We start from the raw sequence: 19,552 nt of genomic DNA, 5'->3' as shown, positions 1-19,552 counted from the left end.
ACACACCTGTGCCCCTTCATTGTGCTGACACGACAGTGTTTGCAGTCTGGCAGATGGACTAGGATGAGGTACAGTGGAGGTTGTGTCAGGTGGAGTGAGGGAGGAAGAGACATTGTGGATGGGTAGCAAGTGGCTTTGAGGGAGGTGGAAGGGAAGAGTTCCAGATGGGTGGCCTAGGTGCCCACACCAATGAGGTGTGGCGCACAATGGAGATGACATGGAGTGGTGGACTGGGTAGGGGTTACATGTCCAAGGAAGGCCAGGAGGACTATAGGAGTGAAGGGTGTGTTGCAAGGATAGCTACCATCTATATCATTTGGAATAGTTAGTGCTGTAGGGCAGGATCCAGATGGCATTGGTGGTGAAGCAGTCACAGAAATTGACCATGTTCTCAGCAGCATGTTGTGCCACTGTGCAATCAACTTTGTTCTTTACAACAGTTTGGCAGTGGCCATCCATTCTGGTGGACATATGATTAGTCATTGCGCCAACATAAAAAGCTGTGCAGTGTTTGCAGTAGAGTTAGTGTATGACATGGCTGCTTACATAGATGGCCCTGCCTTTGATGGGATGGGATAAGCCTGTGTCAGGGCAGGCTTGGGAGGTGCTGTGTGAATGGATTGATAGTGGCAAAATCATGGACATCAGCAATGTGGGTGTATAGCAATGTGGCATCCACAGTAACAAGTAGGGATCCAGATGGTAAAGGTGTGGAGATGGTCAGAAAGTGCAAGAAGTAGTTAAAGTCTTTGTTGTGAAAGGCTAGGTTTTTGGCAATTGGTTTGAGGTGTAGATCAACATACTTGAAAATTATTTCACTGGTAGCATAATAATCAGCTACAGTGAGACATCCAAAATTGTTGGGTTTGTGGAATTTGGGGTGAATATAGAAGCAGGTCTGCGGAATATCATTGGGATAAAGACTGTGATGGATTCAGGTGTGAGATTCTGCAATTGGGCCAGAGAATTTCAATAGGGATTATAGGTTATGTTGGACTTCTAAGACTGGATCATTCGGCAGATCTTGTAAGTTGATGAGTCAAATAGTTTGTGGAAGGCTTCTGTCAAGTAGTTACTGTGGTACATCATGACATTGGTGTGGAATTTTCTGCATGGAGGATGATGGAATCACAGTCTGTTTTGAGGCTGGGGAGGGTAGTGGAGGCTGTCATTTCTTCTCTTGTGAATTTTTTGTTTGTGGGAAGGGACCTGAGAAAGATGGTAAAGCCAGACTGGTGGTGATAAATTTGTGGAAGGTGAAGGCCAAGGGGGTGATTAAGTGACATTGATTGGGGTTTGTTTGGGTTATGGATTTTGTGAAGTGTTCAGAGGGAGTTTTGGAGAATGTGACAAATTGAGAAGCTCATCCAGTCATGGTTTGGGTGCTATGAGACATTGACGACGAGGTTCACTGTGGGTAGGATAGGTGTTCATGTGTAGTCATGCTTCAAGGCAGGAGAAGGATTTCAACAGGTTCAATAACTTCTGGTGTCTGGGCTGCTCTTCCAGATGTTGGAGGGCATGTGGTTTCAATTTTAAAGTTATGGTGTGTGTAGTTGGCACTTCACAGTGACAAAATCTTGGAGAAGGGGCAGAGGTGGTTCTGGGATGTCTTTGCCATGGATATGTGTTTCTGCAGTACCAGATTTGTGAGGAACAGGAACTGGCAGAATCTCAAAAGGTGAAGGTCATTGTGAAACAAGGGCTTGAGATCAAAAGAAGAGAATTTTTATGGTTAGGCCTGGGGGTGGGGGATGTTCCATGCTTTAGGCAGCATTAAAGGAACAGGATGTGGGGCTGGGTTTTAGTTAGGTATAGGAATACTTTTCTGAACTGATGCAGTAAATGCAGCTGGGTCCATTTGGGATGATATGTTACTATTAAAATGTGAAATGACATGGGAAGTGTATGAATGAAATCATTTGGTAATTATAAATGGAACTGGAAAACGAAGTATGGATTTGGGGAGTGAAAAGGTGAGAAGAAACTGCAAGATTATTATCATGCATCATTTGTTATCATGTGGAGAAAGAAAAAGGAAACATTTAAAATTGTGATGGTAGTATTATGTGAGGAGGGAAGGGTATATTTGGAGATGAAATATGGTGGTTAATGACAGGGGGTTTGTGGGATAGCTAGCAAAACTTTCTTTTCTTTTGTGTGTGTGCCTGTTGACAACTCAGTGCTTCAACTATTCAGTGACTGGTCTCCTTTACTCTTAAATTATTGGCATATAATTATGATACTGAGAGTCTGATATTAATTGCTATGTGAAACTGAGTACTTAGTATTCATAAACAGCAATTCATGCACACAAAATATCTTTCTTAATAATCTAAATGCTTAATGTTTCATGAATAAAACATCCAAACTGTGAACTCATTACAAATAGTGCATGACTGAGAGCTATTTCCTCCTGCCAGATATGGAAGACGAAATTTGGCAACAGGTGTAACCTTTGAATTTAAGATGTCCCTCCATGAACAAACTTCTTAAATACCCATAATCAGGCCAGAATGGATGTAACTGAATACCACTCCTCTTGTATTTTTGAATGAGATCACGAAATTTTCAGAAATGAGAAGTAGTATAGTTTGGATAAACTAGGTGGATTTTAGTATTAATCAGCTAGATCTATGTGCAGAGGTCAAGGTTCAGATAAGTAAGAAATTTGGTGGCAGATTCATTATGAATTGCTCATAAGTTAACTCACACCTGACATGGTTACAAACTAAGATGATCATGATACTTACTGTTGTTAGTTGTACATGTAGATGACAAGTTGGGATTGTGGCAGCTAAAAAGTGTAGTTCAGAAATAATAAGTTGAGTTTCAAATCTCACTTGAATAACCTACAGGGTGTTTCAAAACGACCGGTATATTTGAAACGGCAATAAAAACTAAACGAGCAGCGATAGAAATACACCATTTGTTGAAATATGCTTGGGACAACAGTACATTTTCAGGAGGACAAACTTTTGAAATTACAGTAGTTACATTTTTCAACAACAGATGGCGCTGCAAGTGATGTGAAAGATATAGAAGACAACGCAGTCTGTGGGTGCGCCATTCTGTATGTCGTCTTTCTGCTGTAACCGTGTGCTGTTCACAACGTGCTTGTGTGCTGTGGACAACATGGTTTATTCCTTAGAACAGAGGATTTTTCTGGTGTTGGAATTCCACCGCTTAGAACACAGTGTTGTTGCAACAAGACGAAGTTTTCAATGGAGGTTTAATGTAACCAAAGGACCGAAAAGCGATACAATAAAGGATCTGTTTGAAAAATTTTAACGGACTGGGAACGTGACGGATGAACGTGCTCGAAAGGTAGGGTGACAGCGTACAACAACCACAGAGGGAAACGCGCAGCTGGTGCAGCAGGTGATCCAACAGCGGCCTCGGGTTTCCGTTCACCGTGTTGCAGCTGCGGTCCAAATGACGCCAACGTCCACGTATTGTCTCATGCACCAGAGTTTACACCTCTATCCATACAAAATTCAAACCCGGCAACCCCTCAGCGCCGCTACCATTGCTGCACGAGAGACATTCGCTAACAATATAGTGCACAGGATTGATGACGGCGATATGCATGTGGGCAGCATTTGGTTTACTGACGAAGCTTATTTTTACCTGGACGGCTTCGTCAATAAACAGAACTGGCACATATGGGGAACCGAAAAGCCCCATGTTGCAGTCCCATCGTCCCTGCATCCTCAAAAAGTACTGGTCTGGGCCGCCATTTCTTCCAAAGGAATCATTGGCCCATTTTTCAGATCCAAAACGATTACTGCATCATGCTATCTGGACATTCTTCGTGAATTTGTTGCGGTACAAACTACCTTAAATGACACTGCGAACACCTCGTGGTTTATGCAAGATGGTGCCTGGCCACATCGCACAGCCGACGTCTTTAATTTCCTGAATGAATATTTCGATGATGGTGTGATTGCTTTGGGCTATCCGAAACATACAGGAGGCGGCGTGGATTGGCCTCCCTATTCGCCAGACATGAACCCCTGTGACTTCTTTCTGTGGGGACACTTGAAAGACCAGGTGTACTGCCAGAATCCAGAAACAATTGAACAGCTGAAGCAGTACATCTCATCTGCATGTGAAGCCATTCCGCCAGACATGTTGTCAAAGGTTTCAGGTAATTTCATTCAGAGACTACGCCATATTATTGCTACTCATGGTGGATATGTGGAAAATATCGTACTATAGAGTTTCCCAGACCGCAGCGCCATCTGTTGTTGACAGTTGTAACTACTGTAATTTCGAAAGTTTGTCTGCTTGAAAATGTACTGTTGTCCCAAGCATATTGCAACAAACGGTGTATTTCTATCGCTGCTCGTTTAGTTTGTATTGCCGTTTCAAATATACCGGTCACTTTTGAAACACCCTGTATCTGATAAATATTGAGGTTAATTTTTGAAATGATGATCAGTATGGACAACTATTAAAACTGTAATATATACTGTTTGCCTGTTTTCTGTTATTTTGTACACTAAAATGAAGCCTGTCTATCAGTTTCCAGCCAAGTAATAGGGTTTCCTTGGTGTCAATGACTTATTGTTGGATGAGCAGGACATAAGCTGGGCAAAATTCCAAGGATCTATGCGTAATATTTAATAAAAATTTTATACCCAAATGATAAGCATGTTGTATAAAATGTTCACTATCTTCTTGCCACATCAAATGAAAGTAAAAACTCAATCTTTGAGTGCTTATCTCCATTATTTTTGTCTGTTCCTGATAAAGGTAATGAACGTAATTCTGAATGCCCTAACAAATTGCTCAGATGGTCATTCAGTAGGGATTGAGTAATATTTGAACTCCTGAACATAGTAGAATATTGATTATCCAAAACTTGGTCAACAGAACAAATGCTTAACTGACCTGTTACTTGCTCATATATGGGGCACAACACTCTCATAGCAACAATTCCTTAGATAGGCATTAAAAATTGTATATATAAGCTTGATTGTAGTGATTGATCAACAAGTCATAAAAGTGTGAAGCTTACCACAAGCACAGGTTTAGACTTTGCTGTTTAAAAGCTGTTTGCACAGAAAAAATAACAAGGATTCTATGTGTAAAGGCAATTCAGTTTATGAAAATCTTGGAGGGCCATCAAATTTTAAAGCAAGCATGAGCTGGTTAAAATTCCTTAAGTCAAGGTATAGCATTCATGAGTTTCATATACAAGGTGAACAACTATCTGCTGATTCTTCAGTAGCTGATACTTTCAAAATCAATCTAATGGACATAGTGAGCTATGAGGATTATGCTCTTGAAAATGTTTACAGTGCTGACATAACTGTGCTCATTTGGAAAGCTTTGTCAAGAACAAGCGTTGTTTCATGTCATACATTAGGAGAACCTGATCATAAAATAAACAGTATCATATTACTGCTTTATCTTGTCCTAATGCTGTTGGTAGCCACCAATTACCTGTGCTTTTCATTGGTAAAAGTAAGGAATCATGTTGTTACAAAATGTTGGTATGTCTGAGTTACTTACATTTAAACTCACAAAAGAGCACCTGGATGGATAGTATTTTCATGGAATTGTTTATGCAAGTTTTTGTACCCTCTGTAAAAGCTCATCAGTTAAAGAATTGAAAGCTCATCAGTTAAAGAATAGCTACAGGGAGAAAACTTTACCGCTCTTTGATAATGCATCAACTTCTTCATCATGTGTCATTTTCAGTGAAAAAGACTGTTCATGAAAGTAATGTTCCTTCCAGTTAACATAACATTCTTACTATAGCCCATGTTCAAGGTGTTACTGAGGCTTTCAAACGATATTACAGAAAAAAATTCTCACTTACATTATTGTGAGAAAGAGAGAAGAAGGGAGAAGAAAATATGTTAAGAATTCATAAAAGATTTCATTTGAAAGATGTACGTGAGTGGAGCAGCATTGGATGAAGTAAAGGAACAGAATTTTTATAAAGCCTACAATAAATTTTGGCTAAGGCAGAAAGTTTTCAAAGTCTAATTGAAAATGACCAAGAAAAAGACACATCCAAAGTGCTCAGTATGCTAAAAGAACTCAACTGCCATGAATGTGATGAAGCAGAAATTGAAGAATGGATGAGTGTTGATGATGCAGGATACAAAATTGTAAACATCATCAGTAACAAGTCATCATTGATAAAGCTGATGCCACTGATGTTTCATCAACAAGTAGTTCAAAAAAGGAAGATGAAAATACACCAGCTGCTTCTGAAGCTTTTGCCTGTTTAGATACTGCATTGCAATAGATATATTTCTTTTCAAAATGCTTAAAGTCCATATCATGCATATGTGATCTTAGGCCTAATTTTATTGGTACACAGGTTTTGAGTTTTAATGGTATTTCAAGCATATTATGTTAGTATATTAATAGTATGCACATGTATTAGTGTTCCACATAAATTTACTGATTCTTGTGATCTGCAGTTAATATAATATTACTGTTGTTGTCTCAATAAATTTTGTAAAAAGATTGTAAACAACCACAAGCAATAATTGTTTGAGCTGCCATAGGAAAGGTAGTTCTGTGGTTCTATGCAGCTGTTGTGACAGATGGTTACATGGGAAAGAATGTAGTGGCAGGGCAATTCAGGAAGTAAATGGATCCCTTCCATGGTATTGCGAAGTATGTTTAAGGGATAGGAAAATAGCTGAACAGGGAAAGAAAATTAGGGCACTTAAGGCTGAAGTGGATAGTTCTAGGGAGGAACTGATGAGGCTAAGGGGGGAGGAGGGTGAACAGGTGGGAAGTGGTAGTAAGGAACAGAAGCCACAGAAAGAGAACAATATCTGACAGTTTCATTATTGGCACAAACAATAGATTCGCCTTGCTACCTCAGTTAACTAAGGAAGAGGCTCAAGTAGATGTAAATGTAGTTAATACTCAATAGTCTTTCTCCAGGAAGCCAACTACTTCAAAAAAAGTAGAAAGTAGGAGGAAAGTTTTGTTGTTAGATAGCAACCATGGAAGAGGTGTGGGCCAGAACTTGAAGGAAAAATTAGGTAACAGGTACATTGTCACAAGTTTGTTTTTCAAATCCAGTGCATGGCCTAACCAGGTGGTAGAGCATGTAAGATGATTGTGCAAGGGTACTACAAAACAGTGTTTTGATAGTGGGTAGAGCAGGAAAGGGTGTTGATAGAGATCAGGGATAAAATATTGAATGTGACCTGGTAAAAATAGCAGCTGCAACAAACTATACAAATGTTGGCTTGGCTCCCACTTTCGTGCAGTATTATTGGCCCAAACTGAACAGCTCTCTCAGGAGGGTCAATATGGAGTCAGATCAGTCACTTTGGGCATTTACTTTGTCAGTCATTGGTTTGGTTGCTGTTGGTACTATTGATAGGTGGGACTTCACAAGGCATGGTCTGCATCTCAGTAGGAAAGGGACGGATAAATTGGCCAGGATAATAGCAAAATCTTTAAGGGAAGGAGGTGGGAGGGAGCACTGAAACTCATGGGAGGGCCTCTTTTATAGGCTGAGATCAGCATCGAATGGTTCAACATTGACTGAAATTAGGCTTAATGAGAAGTTCAGGCTGGCAGCTACTAGAGATGTTAAACTATTACATGACTCTCATAAAAGTATTCTGAGAAATAAGGTTAGTATATCATAGGATTTTCATAAAAGTACAATGTAAATTAGTGTTAGTACTTTGCGTCAGAATATCAGTGGATTGAAAAACAAAGTAGATTAGCTTCTTGTTTGTTTAGAAGATTTAGAAACTCAGGGTGGAATAGATGTGCTATGCCTGTCTGAACATCATATAGTCATAGACATTGAAGAGGTAAATGTAAGTAAATATAAACTTAAAGTAAATGTAAGTACAGGCACTATGGAGAGTGGACAAGTTGCCACATATGTTATAATTTATCATAGTGTGAAAAATTTATAGAAACTAAAATAATTGTTTAAAGCAACATATAGAAGCATGTGCCTGAGAGCTTGAGCATAGGACCTCACTGGGAATTTTTTGACTATTTCAGAAACACTTGGATTCTTTGTTGTACCACCTGTCAGACAGAGGGAAGCTAATTATTCTTTGTGGGGATTTCAGTGTAGATTTTCTGAAAGAGTCTGATAAAAAGAATAACCTTGATGTATTACTTTCTTCTTTCAATTTGACATCAGTTGTTGATTTTCCCTCTTGGGTAGTACAGGAAAGCATCACACTGATAGATAATGTTTTTATAGGCCAAGATAAATTTAATCAAATAAAAACTTTCCCCATTAAGAATGGTCTTTCTGATCATGATGCACAGCTAGTTACAGTATATCTTCTCCAAAATAGTGTGTTTAGTTAATGATTTAAAAATTGCAAATTTTAAGAAAAGCTTGCAACATTTAGACTGGGCTGTGGTGTACAGGAAACCTGACGCTAATTTAAATTTTAACCTGTTCCATGATACCTTTGCGAGTATATTTGAAAAAAGTTTGCCTAAGAAAGCAGTGAAACATAATTGTAAGAAACCATCTAAAAAGCCATAATTTACTAAAGGGACAATTATGTCTTGTAAACAGAAAAGGGAAATGTGTCTTATAGTTAGAAAGAGTAATGATCCAGAAATAGTTTAACATTATAAAAACTATTGCACTGTATTAGGAAATGTTATTAAACAGTCCAGAAGTGTGTCCAATATGTCTGATATTGGAACCTCTAATAATAAAATTAAAACACTTTGGAATATTGTTAAAAGGGAAACAGGGTCAGCAAGAGCACTAGAAGACTATTTTTTTTTATCAAACTTAATGAAAGATCTGTTAACAAAAAGTTAGAGGTAGAAAATATTTTTAATAATCATATTTTTAAATTTTGTAGAGAAAAGAGGGACAAGCTGTCCATTACAAGTAATAACCATGCAATTTCATAAAACTGAAATTCAGTCCACCTCTCCTATTGAAATTAGGAAAATAATGAATTCACTCAAAAGTAAAAGCTCACATGAAATTGACATCATTCCCAACAGGGTACCAAAACCTTAGTCCCAACAGATAAGTAGGATTCTCAGCCACATATCTAGTAGCTCATTGAAACAGGTAATTTTTCGAGAGAGACTGAAATATGCCATTGTTAAACCATTGCATAAAAAGGGGAATCGGTCTGGTGATGACAACTACTCTTCAATCTCACTTCTGACAGCTTTATCCAAAATTCAAGAGTAGCTACATATATTTGTAAAAATGAAATACTAACAAAATGTCAGTGTGTTTTTCAGAAAGGCTTTTCAAGAGAAAATGATATATATGATTCCATGGATCCAATATTATATGCTTTGAATAAGTGAACATCACTCATTTGGATTTTTGTGTGATTTGTTAAAGGCTTTTGACTGTGTTTATCATGAAAGTCTTTTAGATAAGATTAAATGTTGTGTCATAACTGGGACAGTGTAGAAATGGTTTAATTTGTATTTAACTGGAAGAATACAGAAGGTGTAAATTAACAGTACAGATAGTCTGAAAAAAATCAGCAGAATTCTCTAACTAGGAAGTTATCAAGATTGTTGTCCCATGGGGTTCAATCTTTGGCCCCTTACTGTTCCAAATATATATATTAATGACTTGCCACTCTATATTCATTAAGTTGTAAAGCTAGTTCTTTTTGTTGATAAGACAGGTATTTAACCACACCTAACAAACAGGAATTAACTGAGAAAATTGTGAATAATGTCTTTTAGAAAATTATTAAGTGTTTCTTTACAAATGAACTCTCTCTAAATTTTGAGGAAACACAGTATATACAGGTGTAAACAGTAAATAGCCTAACATCATTGATAAATATAGACTTCAAACAGAAGTCTGTTGCTAAGGCTGAATATTCAAAATTTCTGGATGTGTGCATTGATGAGAAATTGAATTGGAAGAAACACATTGATGATCTGCTGAAATGTTTGATTTCAGCTACTTATGCTATATGGTAATTGCAAATTTTGCTGATAAACATATCAGTAATCTAATCTATTATAGCTGTTTTCATTCACTGGTCACATATGGCATCATATTTTTGGGTTATTCATCATTACGAGAAAAAGTGTTAATTGCACAAAAATGTGTAATCAGAATAGTAGCTGGAGCTCACACAAGATCACCTTGAAGACAATTGCTTAAGAAACTTGGGATATTTGCTGTATCCTCATTATACATATATTCACTTATGAAATTTGTTATTGACAATCCATCCCAGGTCAAAAATAACAGTAACGTGCATAGCTACAACACTAGAACAAAGGATGATCCTCACTATTCTGGGTTAAATCTGAATTTGGCACAAAGAGAGGTGAATTATGCTGCCACAAAAGTCTTTGGTCATTTACCAAATAGGATTAAAAATCTGACAGATATCCAACCAGCATTTAAAAACAAATGAAAATAATTTCTGAATGACAACTCCCTCTACTCAGTAGATGAATTTTTAGATATGAAGTACTAATTGTAAAAGATAAATAAATAAAGAAAGAAATTTAATTATATCCTGTAAGAAACCTTATGGTAAACAGACATGTTCTACAACATTGGAAAATGTCATATTCATGATTTATGGAACAAGTATTAATGTAATGTAATGACGCACAAGGTGAAAGGACTGAAATCAGATATCTGCCCTGAAGAATGTGCATGACTTAGCTACACATAAGTGTGTAGGCTTGCTTAGACAGGCGAAAATTAAGGATTTTTTAAGCATTAATTCTGTGCAAATATACCTGTAAAATCCATATGTGTTACACATTATTTTGTTTACTAGGCTATACTATGTACATTCCTACTGTACTTGCCTTTGTAACTGTAAAAGAGATTCAATATATAATAAATATACATAGTATTTATTGATAAATTGGTAAATAAGAGTATACAGTTTGATTATCCAAATAAACACGTTTTTTGAACATCCATGTCACCCAGTAGGTTCTTATAGTTATTGGTGTATTGCAAATAAAAAGCTCTGAGAGAACAGGGATGTATGAAATGAGCATTTCCACAGACCATAGCAGATTCTGTTACACAAACCCACAGAAAATCTCCATTATAAATAGAACCGAACCAGACGTTAGAACAGCATATAAAGGTGGAACACATATGTAATTTTGACATTATTGTGATGGGGGAGGAAGAGGAGGAGGACATATTGAGATGAAAGGAGAATCATCATCATATACAAATAAAGTAACTTAATGCACTGTCCGTCATGTAATCATTAAATGAGGGATGAAACCAGTATCGGAGTGAAGCCAAATGTTCCAGGAGAGTTTAATTAAGCATTCTGTTGGAATCAGTGTGTTAGAAAAATTAATGAACGTGGGTGAAGCTTCCAATTTAAGCTGTACTTATGAACTGGTATTTACCCTATTAGGATTTCACTGATCCTTGCAGTAATCATACATCTTCCACAAAAAGCAAGTTAGGGTATTAAAGCACACATCAAAGAGCACAGAATGTATGGAGAATTGAAATAAAGTGCAAAGAGTGGCACAATAATAGTTACTCAGTCTCTGACAGAAGTCTTGATAGAGAAGACATGTGAGGTTATTTTTACCATAACATGATAAAGATGTGTACAGTTTGATTTTTTCCACCATGTACAAACTATAGGGATTGACTGATGAGAGCATATGGAACAAAAAAGGTCTTATGTCTGGAAATGCATGCTTTCCATGCTAGAGGCCATTTATTCAATCATACTTTGTTACAGAGTCTGCAGTCTAATACATGCTGTACAATGCAGCCACAGTATGTGCTGAAAATGATTTCCATGTGTATATGCACCAGTTCAGTCTCACAAGTTCACATCAGTCAGGCTACATCCACCCAGTGTCAAAGGCAGCATGAACACACTGCTCCAGTGTCTCCACATCTGGAATGTGTTTTGCATACATGATACTTTTGAGATGGCCCCATAACCAGTGAATGAGCAGGCCATGCAACTGGATGCCCTCATCCAATTCATTGACTAGTGAACACACGATTAAGATGTGCCCAGAAATTAATGGTGAACTGGGCTGGAGCACCATCATGTAGGAGCCACATAACCCTTCAAATCTTTACTGGCAGCAGGAGAGGCAAAGCCACCCACAAGAAAAGCCAATAGTTGGCGTCTGTTAGGTGACATGGAAGGAAGACAGGTTCCAAAATACAGTCGCCAGTTATCCCAGCCCACACATTCTGCCTGCACTCATGCTAATGATTCGCTGTCACTATACCGTAGGGGTTCTGCGTATTATCCCACAGATGACTTTTATGAAAGTGTAAAGGTGGCCTCATCTGTGGATAGGATGATTGGGTAAATAGTCTCTAGTAAGGAAATCTTTCATTTCCAGACATAAATTCATTAGACTTTTTTGTTCTGTATCCTCTAATCGATCAGTCCCTAGAGTCTGTACACGGTGGAAGAAAATCCCACTGTATAACTGTGAAATTATCTTCCTGGCCAGATGTCTGAAAATATGTATTTTAAATTCTATTTAGGTCATCACACACACACACACACACACACACACACAATGAAGAACATTGCTTGTTTAGTAGTAATGCAATGAAGTAATTTAGACTGAAATGCGTATCAGGTATTGTGGCTCTGTATGGGTAATACTTTCCTGCGACAGATAGTGTCATCAAGTCCACATTTTTTTCTGTTTTACCATATAAATTCAATGTAGGCAGAGAAAACACCAAAGGGCATCCATAGATATTCTTCATATATAGGATTGATATCCAAGTGTTATTATAAAAAAAAAAAAAATAAAAAAAAAAAAACAATTTTCTTCACCTGCCCTCCACTTTGTAAGTATTTATAGTTCACATGCTTAGTTATCTACACAGTACAGTGACACAAATGTGGCCACTGCCTACATTCAGTATCAGCATTCAACAACCACTCAGATAACGCAGGCTGCAGCACTAGCAGTGGAGGGTGCATAAAGTGTGTCGAGAGGACATGGACGACAGTGCAATCATTATCATAATGTGGAACCAGAACGATTTATCAGATGTCCAAAAGGGCATGATCATTGGCTTTCAGACCAAGGATGAAAGCATTCTGAACTGGCTGTGCTTGTAAACATTTTGCATGCTGCCATGGTCAAAGTAGGCCTATACTCTGCATAATAAAGTGGTGCCATCAAAAACTGGTGCTGAGGCAACTGTGGTGCACCACAGGCCATAGATAACACAGGCCAATTATGGAAAAACTTTTTTTGCTGAAAATATCTTATATTTTTTAGGGCGAGAAATCCAAATATGATACCATTTCTTCACATTTTACAGTTACAATTATTAAATTAAGCTATTTTTTAAAGAATTTAACAGCTTTTATATAGTTAAAATAATTTAAAAATGAGGTGTAATGAATGTAGATGACGTTGGTAACACTGTTGAAAAACATTTGCTGGCAAAAAAAGGTCGATTCTATTTTTATGTTAACATATGGTGTTTTGTTTACTGTCAACCTAACCTCAGTTTCTTGACATTGTGGTTGTAAAAATTTTGTGGACAGTTTTTGCTGTATTTGTGGTGAACTTGTAATTAAAAAACACCAAAGAAATATTACTAAACTAAAAGAAGGCATCTTTGTCAGATCTGACATTAGAAAAATGATGTTTGATGTTAACTTTGAATACACAATGCCCTTAAATGAGAAGGAAGCATGGGTATCATTCAAGAAAGTTCTTAGGACATGGAAAAGACCCAGAATATGTTTCTATTGTAGCTATAATATTAAAGAAGCTTAAAACTTTAGGATGTTTAATGAGCCTGAAAGTTCACTTTTTGAACAGTCGCCTTGATTACTTCCTGGACAGTATGGGAAATGTTAGTGTGGAGCAAGGAAAGCGTTTTCAGCAGGACATTAAATTGATGGAAAATGCTTCCAAGGCAGCTGGAACATCAACATGATGGGGGACTACTGTTGGTCATTTCACTGGGAAGTTCAGCAAGTGACTCATCATCGAAAAAGCTATGCAAGAAGCTTCAATGAAAAATGAGAAAGAAAATATAGACCAATTGCAGCTGACAATTGAAACCTCTATTAACACATATCATTGTTTTAAGTAGCTTACTGTAAATACAAACCATGCTTATATGGTAATAAAGCGTTTCATTAATTTCCTCATTTACCTATAGCATAGGATTTTTATACTATATAATAACAAGCATATTGCTCGAAAACTATGCATGATACAAAGACCTAAGGCTAGATTTGGATTCAGCTCATAAAAATCTATTAAGATCAGCTATAAAACTAGAAAAAGTTTTTCAAAAAAAAATTTTCATTGGCCTATGTAATATGGGTGAACAATGGCTGCAGAGACATGTATGGGCAAATAGCCACGTCACTCTTGAGCAATTGACTACCCAGATGAGCCAAGGGACTAACAATAGTATCTCTTCAAAGATTGTTCAGAGATACTTGCTGTGTATGGGTCTCTGCAGCAGGTGCCTGGTTAAAGCACCCATACTGACTGCTTTCATAGGTGACAAAGGCAGGGATTTGCATCCAATTCCGCAACTGGATGTCCACTGGGTGGTGACAGATGGCCTTTTCAGATAAATCATGTTTTATGCTCCATGACAGATGGCCGTTGGTGTGTATGGTGTGAAATATCTGAAAGCATACATTCTGCAGCAATTGTTGGAAGGGTGGAGGGAGCATTATGGTTTGGGGAATGTTTTTGTGGCATTCTCTAGGTGATATTATGATTCTGGAAACCACATTGGATCAACACAAGTATGTATCAGACATTGTGGACCATGTCCATCACTTGTGCAGTTTGTTCTTCCTCAGCACAATGGCATCTCCTAGCAGCACAATGAGATGTGTCACATGGCTCACAATGCAAATGCCTGGTTTGAAGAGCAGTAGAATGAGTTTACTGTGCTACAGTGGCCACCAAACTCCCTGAATTTAAAGTTAATTGAGAGTCTTTGGGACCACCTTGATCAGGCTGTATGTCCCACAGACCCTTAACCAAGAAATATAGCACAGCTGGCCACAGCACTGAAATTGGCAAGGCTCCACATCCCTGTCGGTACCTTCCACAACCTTGATGATTCTCTTCCTGCATGCCTCACAGTGGTCCGCTCTGTAAAAGTTTATTGTTCAGGCTTTGGCAGGTGTTTCAATTAATGTGGCTGGACAATGTATTTCTCCCATATAACCTGCCAGTGTGGTATTGTTGTTAGAATCCTAATTTTTTGTCAGAGAACTTCCTGATATCATTTTCACATCCTCACATATGGTGCAACATGCTCTTCTTTTCAGTGTGTGTAAACAGTAAATATGTATAAGTTTTATATTTTTTACCTGAAATCTCTCATTTGTTAAATAATTCTGGCTTACTTCTAAAAAGGTTAAACAGCTTGAGACATGTTGTTCTGTGTTGGCACTCTTATTTGTAAGTCCTCTTTCTGTATGCAGTATAGCAACCCCTTTACTAACAATAAATTTTTGCACTATTTGGTCAAATATGGTACAGAGAATTATGTGCTAGTAGCAGGCCTTTATTATTACAGTAATCATTTTAATTTGTCAGCACATTTTTAATTGCATTTAATGTGGAAGAGTTTGCACTGGGTGATGTAGTTGCATCTGCATGTATGAATGTATGGATTATTATTGCTTGAAATTATCATCATACTGCTGCATTACATCAGTAAAGCATATTATTTAATATGTAAGTAACTAAATCTGTAGTGTTTAAATAAATAATTATTATTTAGTATAATTGTCACACAGGTAAGCCACTTCATATATTCTTCCAAATGTAAAATGCAATAGAATTTGTAATAATTGTTTCAGTGTGGAGGTTATGGTCATGAATGACAAGTGTTCACTTTTTTATGTTTGTAATGTCTTCTTTTGGTACATAAATGTGCTTTATGCATGTATTTACTTCTCATAAATGTTCTTATTATTATTGTTGTTATCATTACTGATATTATTGATTTAGTTTGCAGCCTTAGCAAGTGTGCTCATGGAAATATTTTGATGTATCACTCGTATTTCAGCTGAACCTCCCCTCCACCCTCTGCACCCTATCCCAACCCACCACACCTCAGCCCCTCACTCTGCTCCAACAAAACAGAGATACAACTCTGTAACACCCACTTTTGAAATATTGCCATCATTTATGCTTCTTTCCATGAATGAAAACTTACTGAAGCCCAGTGTTATGATCATAAAATAAAGAGAATACATGGTACTGTTCCTAAATGTAGCATTTTTTTTACACATCCAACAAAGTTATATCCCATTGTTGTGGAAAACATTAATGTTAGTGCAGTTTAGATGCCTTTAGAGATCTGTGGGTCTACCTGTGTATTATGTTTATTACTCTTTACCTTTTCCAGTCACTGCCCTCAAACGTCCATGTTATTACTTAATTATTAACAAACTGTTCCTGATATAGATTCCATAACTTTGCTATTGAACTTACATTCTTCATCTTGGCATTATTTACATTTAACAGCTATGTGATTTAATTTATCAAGGTCCTTTAAGTCTAGAGACAAACTCAGTTGTTTATCTTTCCAGCAAATCTTCTGTCATGATGTGCCCTCTTTGTAAACATTCTTTGTAAACATTCCTCATTCATGAGGAACCATTCCTTCATCAAGGCAAAAAAGAAGCTTTCGATAAATATTGCATCATGATCTTTCTTTTTAATTTCCTTTGTAGGGCAATTAATATTCATATCATGTCAATATTAAGTGACCACGTAAGCCATACAAATGATGATAGTAATAATAATAATATTGTCAGTAATGATTGGGAGAAATATTTCTCTCTGTTTCCTAAGCTTAAACAATGACCTCTAGTTATCTTTTACAAACAAATGAAAATGTCATTCTTCCTTTGACCTCTCAGCAGAATGATACATTCCATTTTGGTAAAAAGGCTATGGCAAAATCCATTTCCCTATTATCGCCCTTGTCTAAGAGGTCAAAATACTGCAGAATCAGTGTTTATTTTTTAACAGAGAGAGAAAAAAAAGTTTAATGTGAAAAGTTTTTCAAAAGAGTGCTTAAACTGATTAATTTGAAATGCTAATTCTGAGGAAGCCAGAACCTTGAGTTCAAGTTTTGTCCCATCAACAAAATTAAAGTATCGCAACTGATCAATACAGTGAACACATCACTGTGACTAATATTTTGTTGCAAAAAGAAACTCAAAACTGTGCTAAGGTTTTTCTTTCCATAATTCTTTCTGTGGATATTAATTCTGGTTGGTTAACAGGAAAGATTCTGCAGATGTTTGAAAAAAGGTGAGGTGTAGTAGCAGGCTGAAGCTGGAAGCCAGTGTGTGAAGGATTTCTTAAACTGCTCTGTTAGAAAAACATGAAAGGCAGGTTCAGATACTGGTGTTACTGGCTTGTGGATTAAACCTGTCACGAATGTTCAGTGACAAAAAACAGTCATCAGTTTTAGTTCCCCATTGAAGTGTCTCTTATTTTGCTCATCTCTGTTTGTCATTGCTACTAGATTTCTTTCAAAATAGTATCTTATCATTTTCTTAGCCTGCTACTTTCTCTCTTCAGTATGCATAACATCTCATTATCTTCTCTCTGTGTTTTCCATGTCTGCATCATTTCCTTTTTTGTGTTTTACTTTATGTACTTATTGAGACAATTGTAGGCCTAGACAATGGTTTCAAAAGTAATTTCATCTCAGTCACACCTAAGGTATAATTGAAACAAACATTTTTATGAGGTCATGCAAATGTAGTAAGTAATGACTGAATAAAGCCATATTGGCACTTTTACTATTTTTTCTGATTCCAACATTTCAACTTCTGTTCCAGCCAAAGGTGCATAAAAATCTCTCTTTTCTTGTGTTCTTGTACTTATTATCTAAAGGAATACTAACACTCTTGCCTGTTTGCTAGGACTTACTGTGTTATTACTCTTTGAGTTTCTACCACATCTTACACTAGCAAATTTAAAAAAATAGTGCTCGTTCTAGTTTTTGCTTATAATGAATGCAACATTCTTTTTATTCATGTGCAATTCATATTCTCACTCATAATTCATGATAAAGTTCAATATGCTATTTTAAGTTTATAACACCCAACACTAATTTAGAAGCATATTTTTGAAATCTGCAGAATTAATGTGATGTTAGATAATTTTGTAATATATGTGAATCCTACTTCTTTATTTCATCTGAATATCATATACACCTCTGACAACAGTTGACTGGTTGGACTTATTTGTGATCATGATTCTGTTTTAGTATTGATGTCAAAGAGAGTGTTCTATCTGTCATAATTCTTCAGTCCAACTCACTGTTTCCAGTTCATCTTTAATCACTTATCAAATATATATTTCAACAATTTGGCTAACCTCTTCTCTAGTTTGTAGTACTTACTATGTGTTCTCCAATGCTGTTTTGCTCCACTTCACCTTCTTCTTCTTCCCGTGAAAGCACACATATCTTATCCATTTTCTGCTGTGTTATTTTTGTACATAAACAACCACTGTTGCTATATTTAATATACTTTGCCTAAAATATAAATTTGTGGCAGATAATAATTACTTTCTCGTATATTGTCAAGGACATTCTTTGATAGTCCAGTTCTTGTATTTGCAAGTTCTTATTTTCTTCACAAAGAGCAGTGGTTCACTGATGAAAAAACTTCAGATTAATGATAAATTCATAATATGTATTGTGGGGTAGAAATGGGTACTTATTGCTAACTTGTTATTCTACAATATGAATGGGGTGGGGGGTGGTGGGGCATGTTGCAGTCTCCCGAGAGGCAGTTTAGCTCTGAATCACGTCGCAGTAAGAGTTTTGAAGAAAGGGAAGAAGAATACGAAAAAGCAAGGAAAAGGATATTTCACACTAATGTGAGTACTTGCAGACTGGTGTGTATGTTCCATTGACCCACTTTGTTGAAGCTGACGTACTGAATAATGCATGTATTGCATGGCAGCTGCACAGTTTATTGTGATGCATTTTCCAAACTTTGTGATGGCCCTTTTAAAGCACCTTATGATTAACCAATAATTTTCAGATGTAGCTCTTCATAATTAATACCAACATATGTCACTGAAACTAGTTAAATTTCCATATAAAAAGAATGAAGTAACATCTTGATCCTGAACACTTGCTAACACTACATATTTATTTTGAAAGCTAAAGTTTAAGAATTTCAGCTCCAAGTACCATATTAGATTTAAAAAAAAAACACAGTCAATGTTAATGGAATTGAAAACTGTAGATAGTAGTTTGGAAATAAGTAGTCATGGTATTTGTCTTCTGCTCTTTATCTCACAATTCAAAAGAACTAAAACCAGGCCTCCAGATATTAACCTGCCCAGATAAGCTGTTTCTGATAATTAGATAAAAGAGTTAACATATATAAAGTTTTCACTTTAATGTTTGTATTAACTTTAAATTAATCCTCAGTTTTTTCTCTATTTATTCAGTATTTTTAGAATAATTTTAAAATTACTGGATCTTTTAGTTTTCATATTGTAATACAACTTATTTTAATAATTAGTACAAGGTATATCCCAAGGGAAAGGTAAATCCTCCAAA

The 19,552-nt window shown here is 36.6% G+C and overlaps 1 protein-coding gene across 5 annotated transcripts in view; it reads left to right on the top strand.

Annotated features, from left to right (window-relative positions):
- LOC126298590 (cAMP-regulated phosphoprotein 21) overlaps nucleotides 1-19,552 on the top strand; it is a 1,220,135-nt gene that overhangs the window by 971,151 nt on the left and 229,432 nt on the right. For 3 of the 5 annotated variants that reach the window (XM_049989963.1, XM_049989962.1, XM_049989961.1), the window contains one exon: nucleotides 18,757-18,858. The exons of the other annotated variants lie outside the window; for them this stretch is intronic. In XM_049989963.1, coding sequence (XP_049845920.1) covers nucleotides 18,757-18,858 — 102 coding nt within the window. The remainder of the gene's footprint in view (nucleotides 1-18,756; nucleotides 18,859-19,552) is intronic. 5 annotated transcript variants of the gene reach the window in all.

The sequence above is a fragment of the Schistocerca gregaria genome, chromosome X (genome assembly GCF_023897955.1).
Source record: "Schistocerca gregaria isolate iqSchGreg1 chromosome X, iqSchGreg1.2, whole genome shotgun sequence".
In the NCBI taxonomy this organism is placed as follows: domain Eukaryota; kingdom Metazoa; phylum Arthropoda; class Insecta; order Orthoptera; family Acrididae; genus Schistocerca; species Schistocerca gregaria.
The sequence above is the reverse complement of the archived record's forward strand: the minus strand, read 5'-3'. Positions and strand labels throughout refer to the sequence as shown.